General features: G+C 38.2%; 1 protein-coding gene across 2 annotated transcripts in view; it reads right to left on the bottom strand.

Moving 5' to 3' along the window:
* The window catches only part of Efr3a (EFR3 homolog A), an 80,691-nt gene that overhangs the window by 45,564 nt on the left and 18,814 nt on the right, over positions 1–16,313 (bottom strand). For both annotated transcript variants that reach the window (XM_039079526.2, NM_001130564.1), the window contains exons 2-4: positions 5,702–5,778; positions 1,950–2,077; positions 604–754 (exon numbers count right to left, since the gene is read on the bottom strand). In XM_039079526.2, coding sequence (XP_038935454.2) covers positions 604–754; positions 1,950–2,077; positions 5,702–5,778 — 356 coding nt within the window. The remainder of the gene's footprint in view (positions 1–603; positions 755–1,949; positions 2,078–5,701; positions 5,779–16,313) is intronic.

The following is a 16,313-nucleotide window of genomic DNA, read 5'->3' as shown; positions in this document are numbered from 1 at the left end:
GGTGTTTATTCAAGAACAAACAGAAAACCTATTAACAAAAAAAATCTAAGAAAAACAAAGAACCAAAACCACAATGAAACACCACACTATGTTCTGATTTATCCATTCATCTAACCATGATGTCCATGGACATTAGGATATCGTCACATTTTTGGCTACAGTCAACACTGGTTTAAGTCTATGCATAGACCCAGGCATTCCACTGCGGTGATAAATGCTAAGTAGTGTATTGTTGAGTCGTATGGTAACTGTGTAACTGTTGATTACAAATCAGACGCAACTCAATAAAAGCTCTTGCTTTTAAAAGAAGCAATAAAGTAAAACAGTAATATGCAAGGTTAGCATTCTAACAAGCAAGTCAGAGAAAATCAAACTGACAGGATTAGACTCAATTAGACCCAGGTGTTCCATGACGATACATTAACAACAGATTCTATACAGACCAACACACTGGAGACGAAGTGTTTTAATCACTGTCATCTGCACTGTGTGTCCAAACACCCTGACTGGGAAATGGCCTTCCTTCAGACAGAATCATTCTAAGAAGAGATTAACTACAGATATGCTGATTAAACTTAGTAAGAAAACAACTGCTTTGCTTACAGAATTTGTTCCAAGAACTTGAAGCTTTGGTTCCCCTGATTCCAGGAGCTTTGCTACCATGTGAAGGAAGCTTTCTACAAATGGCTTGATGCTTTGAGAATGGCAGGCCATGAGAAGCTGGTCCAACGCCTCCATAGCGATTAGAACGTATCTAAGTTAAAAAAGAAAAATGTGAAACCATTTCCAGGGTTCTAGTGCTTTTAATTCTTCCAACTGCTTTGCACTGAAATAACTATGTTATAACTAGATGCACACACACAAAAAAAGGTAAAGTAAACTAAGAAAAGCCTAGTTTAGATATAAAGGTACTCGAGATGAAGTACACCAAAGCTAGACTGCTCTAGTCTACTTCCTCCAGGAAACCTCAGGGCTACAACGACACTACCTGTCTGTAATCTGTCTAGAACACCATGGACATTTTCCATGATTTTAACCATCTTTATTTGTATATGTTCTTAATAGTAGTACAACAGTTTCTGTCTATCTCCAACATGACCTCCTTATATCTGTAAATAAAAATATATTTACTTAATATAAATATATAATTATTGTGAATAAACTTATATTTAAAATATAATAGTGTCAGGAACAATAAGGCAATAAAGGGAATATTTGAACAAAATTCACTTTTTAAAACAACAGATTTTTAAAGATTTTACACAATAAAATTTAGATTCCATTTTAGTTGACATTCAATGATCAACTTTTAAACTGCTTATACAAACCCATGAAATGGGTCTTAAGAGGTGACAGAGCAGAGGCACAACAAACCAGTGTGTCACTTGCAAAACATGGTACTCTGAGAAATCAGGCTGACACACTGTCACAATACAGAGTACTTTCAGTGTAAACTGGGAAGTGATAGCTGTTCAGGCGGAGAATGGCTAGGCTGGGATTCCCTTATCAGCAGATGCTGGCACAAACAGGGTCAGCACTTGAGCATCGAGGTCTGACAGGACTCACTCTCACTCTGCAGTGTCAAAAACTATTTGGTAACAGAATATTAGTTTGTTTTCAATTTAGATATCTATTTTTAAACACAGTATCACATCTTTAAAGCTATTTTCCATTAGAAGTTAACAAAACTGATAGATGTTAAAGCTAGAGGCAATGGTTACAAGCTGAGTTCCCACATAAGAACCTGAGCCACAGGAAAGGGCAGCTGCAGTAGTTAAAGGGCTCTCATACTTTCCTTTGCATACTGCCCCAGGGTTTATCCTCTGTGTATTGATTTGTTTATGTTTGTTTGTTTGTTTGTTTGCCTATCTGGTACAAAAATTTATGAGATGACTTCACCTAGAAATATGTTTCTAAGATAAGAGCTCACTCACGATCAGTGTTCTTACCCAGAGCGGTGTCTGACAACATCCCTGCTCAGCCTCTCTGCCAGGTAGGCACCAATCCGATCGAGCTTCTCTGGTGCAGACACTGCATAAAATGTCAGTTTCTCCATATCAGCTTTAACAAGGCCATCCTGAAAATAATAATAACAAGTACATGATCTATATTTTTTAACTTATTTATTCATTTATTCAAAGTGTGCCTAATTTACATCTCTTCTCCGAAGACTGTAAATACACATTTGACTGTCTTTGGGTATAAACTCTGTGGTGCTAATATTAAAAATTCTACATGCTCAGAACTTTTTAAAAGCTAAAAAAAAAAAAAAATCCACTAAAGGATCATCACCAACAATGAATGTTTACAGAACTTTCTTTAATAATGAAGTAGCTAGCAGTATGTAGGCAATGAAATATGTTTTACTAAAAAGAATTTTTTCAAACAAAATTTGCTTCAATGTTTTAAATGTTATATGTAGTCTGTACTTTATAATATCTACACAGTGAACATACATATAGCTTTCTCCCCATCTCCAGAGCTGAGGACTGAACCCAAAGCTTGCCTTGTAAGAGGTCTCCCAAGGAACTAAATTCCATCCCCTACATACAGCTTTTCAAACAATTCAGAACTTGCTAGTATCATAAAGCTCTGTTGTAATTAATCAATTAAAACATATTGAGAACTGTGTTTATAACTAGTATCAACAACTCATCCCTGATGTGGACTATTACTCCTTTCTTCTTTCCCTAGCTTCTAAAGATAGTTGCTATGATTCTTTTTTGTTTGTTGTTCTTTGAGATAGGATCTACCTATACAGCTCTGGTTGTTTTGGTAGTCACTACCTGGACCAGGCTGGCCTTGAACTGAGACCCATGTACCTCTACCTCTAAGAAATGAGATTAAAGATGGATACCACCACAGTGGGGTGTCTCCATAACCAGCCTAATGATTCTTATCTTAATGCAAGTAAGTCAACCACCACCCGCAACTTCTTGGCTAGGTATGGTCCAAGTGACTATGCTGCTTACATCTATCAGATGGGGTGAGAAAGGAAACAGGCAGGTAAGTCAGATGACGAATTTTCTAAGTCTGTGCTCTCACCTTTATCTGCTACCTGACAGTCTGAATGCCTCTTTAGTGAAGTAACGCAAGCATATCTTGTACTTTATTTTGCTAAAACTTGCTACTCTGCAGCCAGACTGCAATTCCACTGCGCATGACTTCTTTCACTCAGCTTATATCCTAGTAGTAGAAGCACTTTCTTCTAGCTCTCAGCTTCCTCTAAATACCTGTCACATGCCTTCTCCACCATGCCCAACACAAGCTCTTCAGAGATAGCTGGGATGCTTGTACAGTATGTAATATCTTTTAGCTCATAGGGCTTACCTACACTGCTATGTTTTAGCATGCAGTTGTCTTATTCATTAAACAGATACTGAGTGCCAACCATATGCCAGGCACTGTGACAGCACAGACATCACAGAAGCTATACTCAGCAAAGACCTGTATTTGCTCAGTGAGAGCCCCTGAGAGCTGAGATAGGTTCTATTAATTGCTTCCATAAAATGACACATGATAATTATAGGAAACCATTTATCTGTCTCCCTCAGCTCTTTGAAGGCAGAGATTAGGGCACATGCCTTTCTGCATCTAAGCCCCCACTAAACCATTCTGAATGCATTACAAGATGCTTGTGCTTAATAAAACAGCAAATTGACAACTGAGTATTATCTGCCACATGCAGGTTAAGTTTGTGAAAATTGTTTTTAAAATCTATTTTATAGATGACTGTTACTTCAATAAGTATTTGAATCTTTGACAAAATATTAGTTTTGTAATCATTCCTCGGTTTACCTGTTGTTGGCGCCATTACAAGTGTTCAAAACTCAGCACTTAGTACTAAGTTAAAAAGAATGATTTAGATACCTTGGCCTGCTTCACATTTCTTCATACTCTGCCATCTACCTGGGCTTTAATAACTATGTACACCACACTTCTGTGGAACACGATTATGTGACTACGCAGTCTATTTGTGGCCAACAACTTAACTATCCACTATACCCTACAGATACAACAAGAGAACTTTAATTTGGATAGTCAAATTGATCAATTTGTCTTTACCTTGAATACAACTAAGTTTCCAAGAACTTTTCTCTCTGTCTTCTCACTTGCAAGGAAGACACTAATCTGTTTCTCAAGATGAGGGCATCTTTCAATGCTTAGCAGATCTTATTTCCTCTAAGAATGATTCCCAGAGAATATCAACACAACATGTCTCTTACATTAGAGACAATACTATTACCAACTGCATTTTTTTTACTAATTTACATACCATGATTTGGTATTTAGTATGCTTTATGTGAGTCAATGGGACACCTAACGAAAAGCAGATACTACGTCTTTCAGGGTTTTTATATAGCACAAATGATCCAGGATGATTGACAGCTAATAGTATTTAGGCTAACTTCCTATATATAGATGACCCATTAAATTTTTCTTCAAAAGAAGAACATATCAACCTTAAACTAATGTTAACATAACCAAAAGTCAGTTGGTTCCACTAAAAATTTTTCTAGAAATCAATTTGCATAACACTTTATGTCTCTTTATCAGAAAGCTAAGAGCCTTAGAAAAGCTGAGCAGTATCCAGCAAACCCAGTCTCCCTGAAAGCAGTCAGCCTAGCTATCCTACAGACTCCAATTGGTTTATTTTACTTTTTTGGGCAGAGTTTCATTATATAGGCCAGGCTGGCCCCAAACTCACATTCTTTCTGACTTAGCATCACAAATGTTGTGAATATAATTACACACCACCACCACACCTAGCATCTTAGTTAGGATTTCTATTTTTATTACAAAATGCCACAACCAAAAGCAACTTAGGGAAAAAAGGGTTTATTTATTTTATAGCTTGTGGTCCATCTACAAGGAAAGTCAGGGCAGAAACTCAAGGCAGCATCCTTGAGGCAGGACTGACCCAGAGGCCATGAAGGAATGTTGGTCAGTGGCTTGTTCCTCACGGCTTGCCCAGCTTGTTTTCTTACACAATTCAGGAGCACCAGCCTAGAGGTGGCAATGTCAACAACAACCGTAGATTTGTCTGGCCAATCTAGTGAGGACACTTTCTTAACTGAGGTTCCCTCTTTCCAATGACTCCAGTTGTGTCAAGGTAACATAAAGCTAGCAGCCAACACACCTGGCTAAGAACTACTTTTTTTAAAAGGCAAATAGTTTCTGTCTACAATAGTCTCTCATGATCTCAATTCTCTCTTTAAAAAAAAAAAAAAAAAAAAAAACAAAAGAATAGATGACCTATCCCTAATTGTTGTTAACTTGTGGTTTGGATCTAAGCTTAGATTTCATTTCCTTTGTCTTTTTCTCCTAATCCCAAACTGGCTATCATTCTTATCTACTCAAGCAGGGTATTAAAATTGCTGACATTCAGTCTATGATAGTGAGTGCAGAAACCACTCACTGCTCAGTTGCATCCTGAGCACACAGTATAAGGCACAGGATGAATGTCTGATGAGTGTGACTAACCTACTAAATGAAAACGGACACTGTGCATCTGTCATTTCAGATGTGTTCCTATCGTCTGAAAAACAGAAGCAAGTAATGGGCATGTAAAGATTAAAAGTTTAAAGTTGACTTGGTGAGATGTGGGGACAAAAGAGCAATGAAATGAGGGAATCCTTAGGGAGCTCAGCAGGGGGCAGAAGGGGGCAGAAAGAGGAGCAGTAGATGGAGGTCAAGTTACTTTGGGATCTTCAGGGAATATGTTGTCCACCAGACGTTTGTATCGAGGACGCAAAGCAGAGCAGCAGCAGCACACTCCTGTTTAAAGAAATAAAAGCAAAAGAGAATATAAAGATTAGTATTGTAAAATGATGCAGAAATTCATGTTTCTGAACACTCACTGTCCATTTAAAGAGAAGTTTAACAGGGGGTATATAGGGTCTATTAATTTTTACATCTTCAGTCACACACCGAATTTGGAGATTGTTGCGGATAATTTTATCATTCAGTATGACATAAAAATTAAGGATGCAGTTTTATGTAGAACTGAAAGTAAGTTCAGAAATAGTTAACCTGAGAGATCAATTTAGTAGATTCTTCTCTACTCAATTTACTTGAGGAGTCAGAAGACAAAATCAGCTGCAACAAACTAATACAGCGGTACACATGCACAGACGCTCACAAATCCTACTGCAGCATTTAACACCTCTAATTTAATGGCTCATCTGTCTTTCCTGTCTTTATTATGAACAGTCTTATCTTTCATCTCTAAGCTCTGCTGGTGTAATACTGGGTGAATTCAGTAAATGTCGGTAAAGAATGAACAAATGAATGTCAGGAGAGCTATGGTCTCAGGCTTTCTGTGCTCACCTCTGAACAAAGTGCTGAGCTATAGTCAGGAATGTGACTCATGTGTCTCTCATCATGCATCATGTTCTATTACATCCCTCATGAATGTGCAGAACATTTTTCTGCTCACACAGATCATATCTGCTCATTCATCAAATATGTATTGAATTCCTACTAAGTGACAGACATTGTCTCGAGCAATAAAGAATACTGAAGAAACAAAAAGGTAAGTTTAAACTGGTAGCAAGAAAAAAAGGCATGCAAATTCAAAAAGAAGGACTTTACTTTTTCTATCTTGAAAAACAGCACTTGCTAAGACTGCATGAACACACACCCTCACATCGAATGTGCTAGGTATTCATGGCAGCACCTACCTTATCTCCTGCCCACCTCCAACCTTCATCTATCTGCCTCATCTACTTCCCTGCAGCCAAAATAGTGGCCCTGCTATTCTAAGAAGCTAGGAACCTCTCCTGATTCCTCTGCCCAGAACACGGCCAACTACCTAACTCCTCATTTAATTCACTGGCTGCCCTGCCGGTCTCCTACTTTTGCTAAACGTGCTTCTCACTCAACATACTAAGTAACTTTCCTATTATGCTTACTAGTTATCATCAGCCACCTTCACCAAAAGCTCAGAGGAAGGCAGAAACCATTCTTTTGCTTACTCATAAATCCCAAGCAACTGGAACAAAACACAAGAGGCACTGGAATATTTCCTGAATGAGTGTGTGACTTTATCTCCACCAGGCCTCTGTTGCTGTACTCTTCACTTCTGCCTCCAAGTCCCAGCTTACCTTTTCTATGGCTTCCGACATGTTTTCCTATCTCCCTCTGTGGCTCTAAGACAGGAATGGTAATTGTAGCTCATTTTTAGAAATTTTTTTTTTGCACTGATGCTTTTAAGAGTTCACTGATACTTGATTAAATACATTAAAATGTTCTAGTATTTTATAGCGTTCTTCAAAACTATAGCCTTGGGGTTGGGGATTTAGCTCAGTGGTAGAGTGCTTGCCTAGGAAGCGCAAGGCCCTGGGTTCAGTCCCCAGCTCCGGGAAAAAAAAAAAAAGAATTAAAAAAAAAGAATTAAAAAAAAAAAAACAAAAAACTATAGCCTTTGTGTTACTAACCATTCTTCATACTTCACAAACAGCATATTCCAAAATAGCTTATTTTTTCAATGGATATATTCTAGACTATGAAAATATGTCAAAAATAAGATGAGCTTGAAACTGTAAATGAAACAAGCACTGAAGAATCTGCAACAAATAAAACAAATGTATTTGTCTTGCAGCCTTCCACAGAAACAAGACTAACAGATAGAAAAAGACATGAATGACCAACAAGACCTGGTCCTCCTGTGGATGGCTACATGGCCTGGGTAAGGCACTTCAGCTATTTGGAAAGGACTTGCCCTGCACACCAATAACTTAATAGGAATATTGGCCTTGAAACATTATAAAATGGTTGTTCCCCTGACTTATGAGCTGAGTTGGGAACTGTGTCACTATGCATTTACATGGATTTAGAAACCAAGACAAGATATGGAAAACACGTAAAACAGAAGAAAACTTGTCCTTGTATCAAGTAATACTAAGTATGAAGCAATTTTCTAGAGACTCAAATTCTTCATGGAGTATGTGCTATTTACCAATTTGCAAATAACTGTTCAGCACAGCACCCCTACTACTACCCCAAAAAAGAAAAAAGGGGAGACTAGGGTTGCAATAAAGTGAGACTTAAAGCGATGATGAGCAAGAGTGCATCCGAAGGGGATCTGTCCCTCATCCTTCCCAACCAGAAACCATGGTGTATCTAGCACTCAGCATTCCTAGCAAACAAGGCTTGATTATCATTGCTACTTCATAAAGCAAGAATCTTGGAGCTGAGGATGGAGACGCTAGAGAGCTGGCTCAGTAGTTAAGATCACTGACTACTCTTCCAAAAGTCCCATGTTCCATTCCCAGCACCCACATACATGACAGCTCAAAACCATTTGCAACTTCAGTCCCAGGGGATCTTCTTGTGATTTCCATAGGCACAAAACATGCACACAGGGCAGAGACACACATGAAGGCAAATACTTATATTTACTTAAAATAATGAAACAAAACCAAGAGGTGATTGTGCAGACCTTTAACTCCAGCACTCAGGAGGCAGAGGCAGACAGATCTCTGTGAGTTCGAGGCCGAGCTAGTCTACAAAGAGAGTTCCAGGACAGCCAGGACTGTTACCCTTTCTGATAGTACGCACTTGTATACCTTGTCTTGAAAAACCAAAAAGAAAAAAGTACAAATTTTAAGGTTAAAAAAGTCTATAGCAAAAGAAATCAGCAACTTGGGCAATAATAGAAGTCAGTGTCTAAAATTAAAATTCCAGGCTCTTCCCAACACTGAAGATATAAGAAGATATAAAAAGTGTATTTTTGAGGAAGTTATAAACTGTCATAAAAACCGCAAACAATTTAGCAACACTTCTTGGGCATGGTATCTGATACTATTTAATGTTACCCACTATTCAAAAGGTTTTCCCAATAAGAAAAAAATTCCATATAATTCAAATACTAGAGTTAAAGTTTCAGATTAACATCAACGATATTCAAATCCTTAAACACCAAAATAAGGCAATCCTTTGAGTAGTAGGGAGAGGGGATGCAGACAGCTAAACTACTGCTTCACAGATGCACAAATCTGGGGGTGAGGTAGAAAAGCTGGAGTGCTGGCTCACACAGCTAAATGGCAAAGCTCTGATTTCTAATAAATATTAAAATTGAATGTGTACCATGCCACTGCCCCACAGTCACTGAGGTGCTGAGAAGATGATGAAGCCAACAACCAGTGAGAAGACTGTGGTGCACACTCGGCTAGCACCGATGGAAGACCCAATGCAGTGTCCTGGAAAGGATGGGCAGTGGAGCTGTACATGGGGCCTAGTCTCCTCCACACTGCAGTACTGCCTGTGAGAAGATCTCAGCAAGCTAACTTCACTTACGAGGGTACTTTCTGGTTGAAGAACTTGAAAAACAAAGTTGAATTTGCACTGCACACGACAGTTTTGGTCCTCACTTAAAATAAGCCATGACCTAACTATGACCACAGATGAGAAAAAGGGAAAAGTGGAAAAGATACAACCAGCCAGGTGGGTGACTTACCTACCTATACCCAAGTTCTCTCCTTGTATAAAGATGACATGACTATGACTAGAACCTACATTAATTAAATGTATATTAAGCTCTCAGTAAGGAAGAATTCAAGAAAATGCTATTATTAGTGATAAAGTGAAAGCAGTTTCACAATAAGAGTAAGCAGGAGATGGAGAATCTTTTAGAGAATACTGGCAACAGTGGGAAATCTTTGCTGTAAATTCATCAGCAATACATGTTATATAGGGTTCACAACAGCTTCAATAAGAACAAGGAGGGGTAAGCGCTATGTTCAGAGCATGACCTGTACAGCACTGTACTTAGGACTTCATAGAATGATTCCTCTATCCAGTCTCAGAAGAAGTTATTACCTACACCAAGGAAGTGCTCCCAGAAGCTCACCTACCCCAAAGCTAGTAAGGGTGAAGGGTCCTACAATCCCCAGCCCAGACTTGATGGCTTCAAACAGAAACTGTTCCACTAATTCATATACCAATTTCTTTCTACAAAACTTAGCACAGTGACATATGGGTAAGGAATGTACTGTCACACATTAGAAAATGAATAATTACAGAGACTTTCTCAGAAAAATCTCAAGCAAACACTTTGCAATTACTTACATAAATAAAAACACACACAACATAAGAAATTAATTAAAAATTTCAATTTACTCAAATTTCTGGAAAAATAGATTAAAGGCTAAAAAAGCATATGGCAATAAAAATTACAGAAGCAACTATTCTAAATAGTCAAATAAGAGAATGCTGTATGCATAAACACAGTAAACATGCAAGATAAGAATCACTAGACCTACTCAGGTAAAGACATGTGGATGACTCTCCTTGTGAAGTAAACTCATAAGGTTTCTCCAGCTCAACTGCAGGCACCTGAACATAGTCCTTCATGTTGTGAGACTGTTTTCTAGTCCATCTTCCTGCTTCATGATCCTGTGGCCTACTGGTGAGGAAGTATCAGGTTCGTTTTACTGCTAATTAATTAAAAGAGAGCAGAGCTCTGGGACTTATCTAAGTTCTTGCTGACATTAAAGACAAAGCTATTCGGAACTTGATAATATCCTTATCAAATTCTGCTGAGACCAATTAGCTTTCAGTAAGACCGGAAAACAACTATACAGCTACTTAATAGAAATGTCTTTCTGGAATTTAAATAAGAAGGGAGCCTATTTTGTGCCCTTTTCCCTTTTTTTTTTTTTGTTTTGTTTTGTTTTATTTGGCAAGGATAAAAATGTATATAGATTGTGAACAGCAAACTAAAGTAAATCAATCATAGTGAAACGAGAGAGAAAGTTAACTAGACATGGAGGCGGTCTTTGGATAAAAGGGATTTGCAGCTGTAGTTCTGCTTTAGCCAGTTCCTTTCTCCTGAAGGATCAGTGTCTGTGCCTTTTGTCAGTTCTTAGGGGATGGTGGGTATTGGAAGTTTTAGTCTGAGTTGGTGTCATAAGTAATCCACCACCATGGCCCAGGAAGGCAGACCTGCTGGAGGTGTAACGGCTGTCAACACTGCTCTACAAGAAGTGCTGAAGACCGCCCTCATCCACGATGGCTTAGCATGTGGCATATGTGAAACTGCCAAAGTCTTAGACAAGCACCAAGCCCATCTCTGTGTGCTTGCATCCAACTGTGATGAGTCCATGTATATCAAGCTGGTGGAGGCACTCTGTGCTGAGCACCAAAATCAACCTGATAAAGGTTGACGACAAGAAACTAGGGGAATGGGCAGACCTCTGTAAAACTGATCTAGAGGGGAAGCCACGGAAAGAGGTTGGTTGCAGATGTGTAGTATGGTTAAGGACAATGGCAAAGTACTTCAAATGCAAGAAATGAATACATAAAATTTTGGCTCAAAAAAAAAAAAAAACCAACAAAAAAACAACTCACTCCAGCCCTTGTCACATCTATTTGAACTTTTCCAGGGTTCACTTTGCTTGTCCAGGGTTCTCTTTGGAAAAGCAAAGAGACTATGCATATAAACAAGCAACAAAACAAAAATGCTGGGTAAATAGATTCAAAAAATATGAATTTTTAATTAATTCAACTTTGGCATATACATAAGAACAAGGAGAGGTATATGGGAGGGTTTGGAAGGAGAGAAAGGGGAAATATGCAATTATATTACCTAAAAATAGAAATAATTTTTAAAAGCTATTATAGTCTATGTTTAGAAGGCTCAAGAGGAATAGGAAATGAAACTCAAGTATACTAGAAATGGAAAATTATGATCCGAAGCAGACTCAGAAGGCTGGAGAGATAGTTGAGTCATTAACTGTGCTTGTTGTTTTAAATACCAACTTCTATATTTCAAACTGGTTATCCTGCATTTGCCTGTAACCAATGCTCTAATAGGAAAGCCTCTCTTTCAGCCACCTGAGGAAACATAAGCCTCAGGTTCACAAGAAGAGACCCTGCCTCAGAAAACTAGGCACAGAATGATAGAGAGGACAATAGGCGTCCTCTTCTGCCCCCGATGAACATGCTCAGATTCCCACACATTTAAGGAAAGATACACACAATAAACAAACAAATAAAATACAACAGCAGCAAAACAAGCCAGCGTCGCCACCTCTAAACAAAACAAACGAAAAACAGGACCAGGCAATATATTCCAGCAATGTATGGACATATTTAGTGACAATTTGAGCCTAAGGATATGAACAGGAAAACTCTAACTATACTACTTCTCATTATCGTAAGTTGTAGTAAAACACTTGTCTTTTTGTTGTTCAGTTATTAAATAATATGTAAACCTTTTCAGTTCGTAAATGTAACATGAAAATTTCACTGATATATTTATAGGCTATTATATTCCATACTGTTTTGGTATGTGTTAATGTGTATACATGAGGGCTATGTGTCTGTGTTTGCAGGTATACCTTTATGACCAGACCTGTGGAAGCCAAAGGGCATCTTCAGTGTTGATCCTCAGGTGCTATGCACCTCTACATCTTTTTTTCTTTTGAGACAGGTCTCTTAATTGTCCTAGATGTCACCAAGGTGTATAGAACAACTGGCCACCCAACCCCTATGATCTTCCTGTCTCAGCCGCCCAAGCATTAAGATTCCTTGTGTGCCACATCTGTTTTTTGGTTTTTTCTTTTGTTTTCTTGGGATCAAACTGAGGTCATTAGGACTGGTGAGGTGGCTTACGGTTAAGAGTGTATACTGCTCTTCCAGAGGCCTGAATTTGATTCCGTGAACCCACATTAGGCAGCTCATAACTGTCTGTGACTTCAGTTCCATGGCCTCCTTGAACACTTGCACTTATGTGTACATATACAGAATTTAAAATAAAATAAATTATTTACAAAGCAAAAGACTCAGTACTTTCCTAACAGCTTTCTTATAACCCCTACTATACATGCTTCCCAGCAGGAAAGGTCATGATAACTCATCTGCCCACTAAACTATTTCCATCACGACACCTCTACTGCTGCACTTGTTTACACGCATGTCTACCTTGACCAGTAGAACACCAGTCCCTCACACTCTCACTGAACACTGTGGCATAGAGCAGACATTGACAAAAGTGTTACTCAGCAAATGAACAAAGACACAAATTAACTGATTTTTAAAGAGTATGTAATACCTGCTGCTACACTGTTAAAATCAAGTCAGCAACAATAAAGAAACCTACTCCCCACAGAGTATGATTAAAAAAAAAAAAAAACCAATGGACAATTATTTCTCTAGAAAACAAATGACTCTGTCAGCTGAGTAATTGTTAACATCCCAAGTTGATAAAATTAATAAGGTCAAAAGAGACAAACTTCCTATTTGATATTTTAAAAACATCACCGCTTTTAAGATCTCCAGCTCTGTGATACCTAAAACCTTTTTAGAAGAGACTGCTTAAGCTAGTCATTAGCTTATTGTCAAAGAAAGATGTTTGCCTCATGCAATCAAAATCAGTAAACTTACAGTCCTATTCACCCATGCCCTTTCCAGTACACCTCTTGCTCTCTCTCTCTTTTTAATTACATTTTTCTTGGATATTTTATGTATTTACATTTCAAATGTTATCTCCTTTCCCCCTCACTCATTCCCCCTCCCCCCTGCACCTGCTTTTATGAAGATGCTCCCATTCCCATCCACTCACTCCAACCTCAACACCCTGGCATTAACCTACATTGAGCAAAAGAGCTTTCACAGGACCAAGGGCTTTTCCTCTTACTGATGCTAGATAGAAAATGCCATCCTCTGTTACATATGTGGCTGGAGTCATGGGTTCTACCATGTGCACTCATTGGTTGGTGGTTTAGTCTCTGGGAGCTCTGGTGGGGTCTGGTTGGTTGATATTGTTGTTCTTCCTATGGGGTGCAAACCCCTTCAGCTCCTTCAGTCCTTTCTCTAACTCCTCCATTGGAGTCCCTTTGTTCAGTCCAATGGTTGGCTGCAACCATCTTCATCTGTATCAGTAGGGCTCTGGCAGAGCCTTTCAGGAGACACCCATATCTGGTCCACCTCTTGGTCTCTTGTTCTGACTGTATTCATGATATGACTCCACTTCAATGTACATGTGTATATACATAAGAATACTGCATTAAGAATAAGAATTATAGGAATAAAAAAGTAACCACCTACTAGACACAGTGGTTAAAACGTAAGTTTTAAAATGAGACATAAACATATGAGGACAAGAGATATGAGTGTCAAATGGACTACACAGCCATGAGAGCCACAGAAACTCAAAGCAGAGGAAAATACTTAGGGCTCAAGTCAAGCAAGGACCCACTGAGGACCCTGCACTTTAACTGGAATGTGAGGCTTGGTAAAGAATGAGCAGGACTGAGGTACAGGAATCGTGAGGCAGTGAAACAATTCCACAGAAAGAGAACAAGTGGGAATGCAAAGGGAAAATCAAAATGCATTCTAGAGACATGGCCTTGAAAGAACAGTCCCAAAGAAATCATGGGAAGAACTGGGTGACTACATGTGGGGTCAAAGAAGAGGCAAAGAAACTATTACCTTCAGGAGTGAGTTCCCTCTAAAAGGATTTTAATCCATTAGAGGAGTATTTGATTACAAGTCTTTCCACATGTAATTATGCACCACCTCTCCTTTCTGTCTCAATTTCACCACTTGGTTTTTATTCCAAGGCACATCAGTCTTAAAGGTGGAAAAGGCAATAGTGTAGTGTATGAACTAAAGCACCAGTGCTGTTTAGAAGATGGCCTTCAGGGCTTGTAAGTTCTTTGAAGTAGGAAAGCTTGTATAAAACTCCTCCTGCACATTTATTTTCTCAAACTCTTCTGAGACAGATGCCATCTGCATTTTTTAAAAAGTTAGCTTTTCTTCAGTCAGCCTGTTATTGACCTATATCCAACAACTTTCCCTCCATATTATTGCAATTTTAGTTTAAAAATAAAATTGAGTACTAGAAACTCTATTTAAAGGAAGTCAGCATATAGATTTACAACTACATTTAACTGTATTGCATAGTATACTAACTAAAAATTTTCTAAAATAATACCAGAGGTATCCAGTGACAAGAGCAATACAACATTGAATAATGCTGACTTTGAGAAAATAACACAATAGATTTTATCTGAAAACTGTCAGAAACCATCATTTGGGAAAAATTAATGGATGTATTAAAATCAGAAGATAGAATTTCCTTCTCAATTTATCTGATCTAGCTGTCTGCAAACAAATATGCAGGGATCCAGTGAATGAGACAGAAACTGGAGCAGAGTTGTGGCCAGGAGAGAGAAGCTCCAGTCTCTGCAGCACCCAGTGGACAGACTGTAGCTCACTCCTAATTCTGAGAGCATGTCCCCGGACCCTGAAAGTCACAGACCAACTTCAAAACCGCTTGGGTGGCAGTCATGGCAAAGAGAGTAAATCAGAAGTGTCAAGAGGTAAGTAGGTGGTTCATTTGCTTGTGTGCTATTTTTTTGATTTGCAAGTTCAACATAATAAAGTTTTCTTAAACACATTTTTTAAAAGGAGGTAAGAAGATTGCACAGAGTCGAAAATTAAAGTGGCATGATATTGCATGTGTGTATTAATGTCCTCTACATAATGTTAACAGCACTATTAGAAGTATTAAAAGATTTTTTTTTGGAGTGTAATTGTTTACAGCAGTTAAGTAAACAATGGCTTTTCTCTTTAACTCAAACTACTACACACTGCAGAGATGATGTGTTTAAAGAGAAGAGGTAGTTCTATAATTATCTCAGATAAAAGTTAGGAACCATGACTTAAAAAAAAAAAAGAATGAAAACGAAAAAACAGAGAAAAGGCAAAGGCTATAGAAAATTAATGTTGGAACAGAAAATGAAATATTAAATATCAAAGCACCAATTTCAATCAGTGAAAATACTAGCTAGAAAAAAATTTAAAAGTGGGATGAGGAAACTACCCATTAGCTTCAAAAAAATGTTTTTAATGTCCAGTCAGGGCAAGCTGGAGAAAGTCAAGAGGGCAGTTTCTTGTCTTTGGAGTATATATCAACACCTCAGACTCTCGAATCTCTTTGCTGGAATTCAGCTTTTAACTTCTCAGAGCAAATTGTGATAAATACATAAAATCCAAAAGATAGCTAATCCAAAATATAGCTATTGATAACATTTAAAAAAAAAGACAAAGTGTATGTACAATAGCTGGTGACAACTTCCTTTAATTTAAAAGACCAAAGAAAATGAATTTATAACTTCGCCTTCATTCAACCTGCTCACAGGTTATACATTCCTACAAAAGACCCTTAAGCTTTCTCACTCAATGAATATTCACGAAACACACAGAATCTGGATGTTTCATCCCAAGAACCAAGATTACAAATCCATACCATGACATCTGGCTGTACTGATGTGGGTGCTAGGGACCAAACTCAGCACAGTGGA

The sequence above is a fragment of the Rattus norvegicus genome, chromosome 7 (assembly GCF_036323735.1).
Source record: "Rattus norvegicus strain BN/NHsdMcwi chromosome 7, GRCr8, whole genome shotgun sequence".
NCBI lineage: Eukaryota > Metazoa > Chordata > Mammalia > Rodentia > Muridae > Rattus > Rattus norvegicus.
Note: the sequence above shows the minus strand (reverse complement) of the source record. Positions and strands in the feature narration are given on the sequence as shown.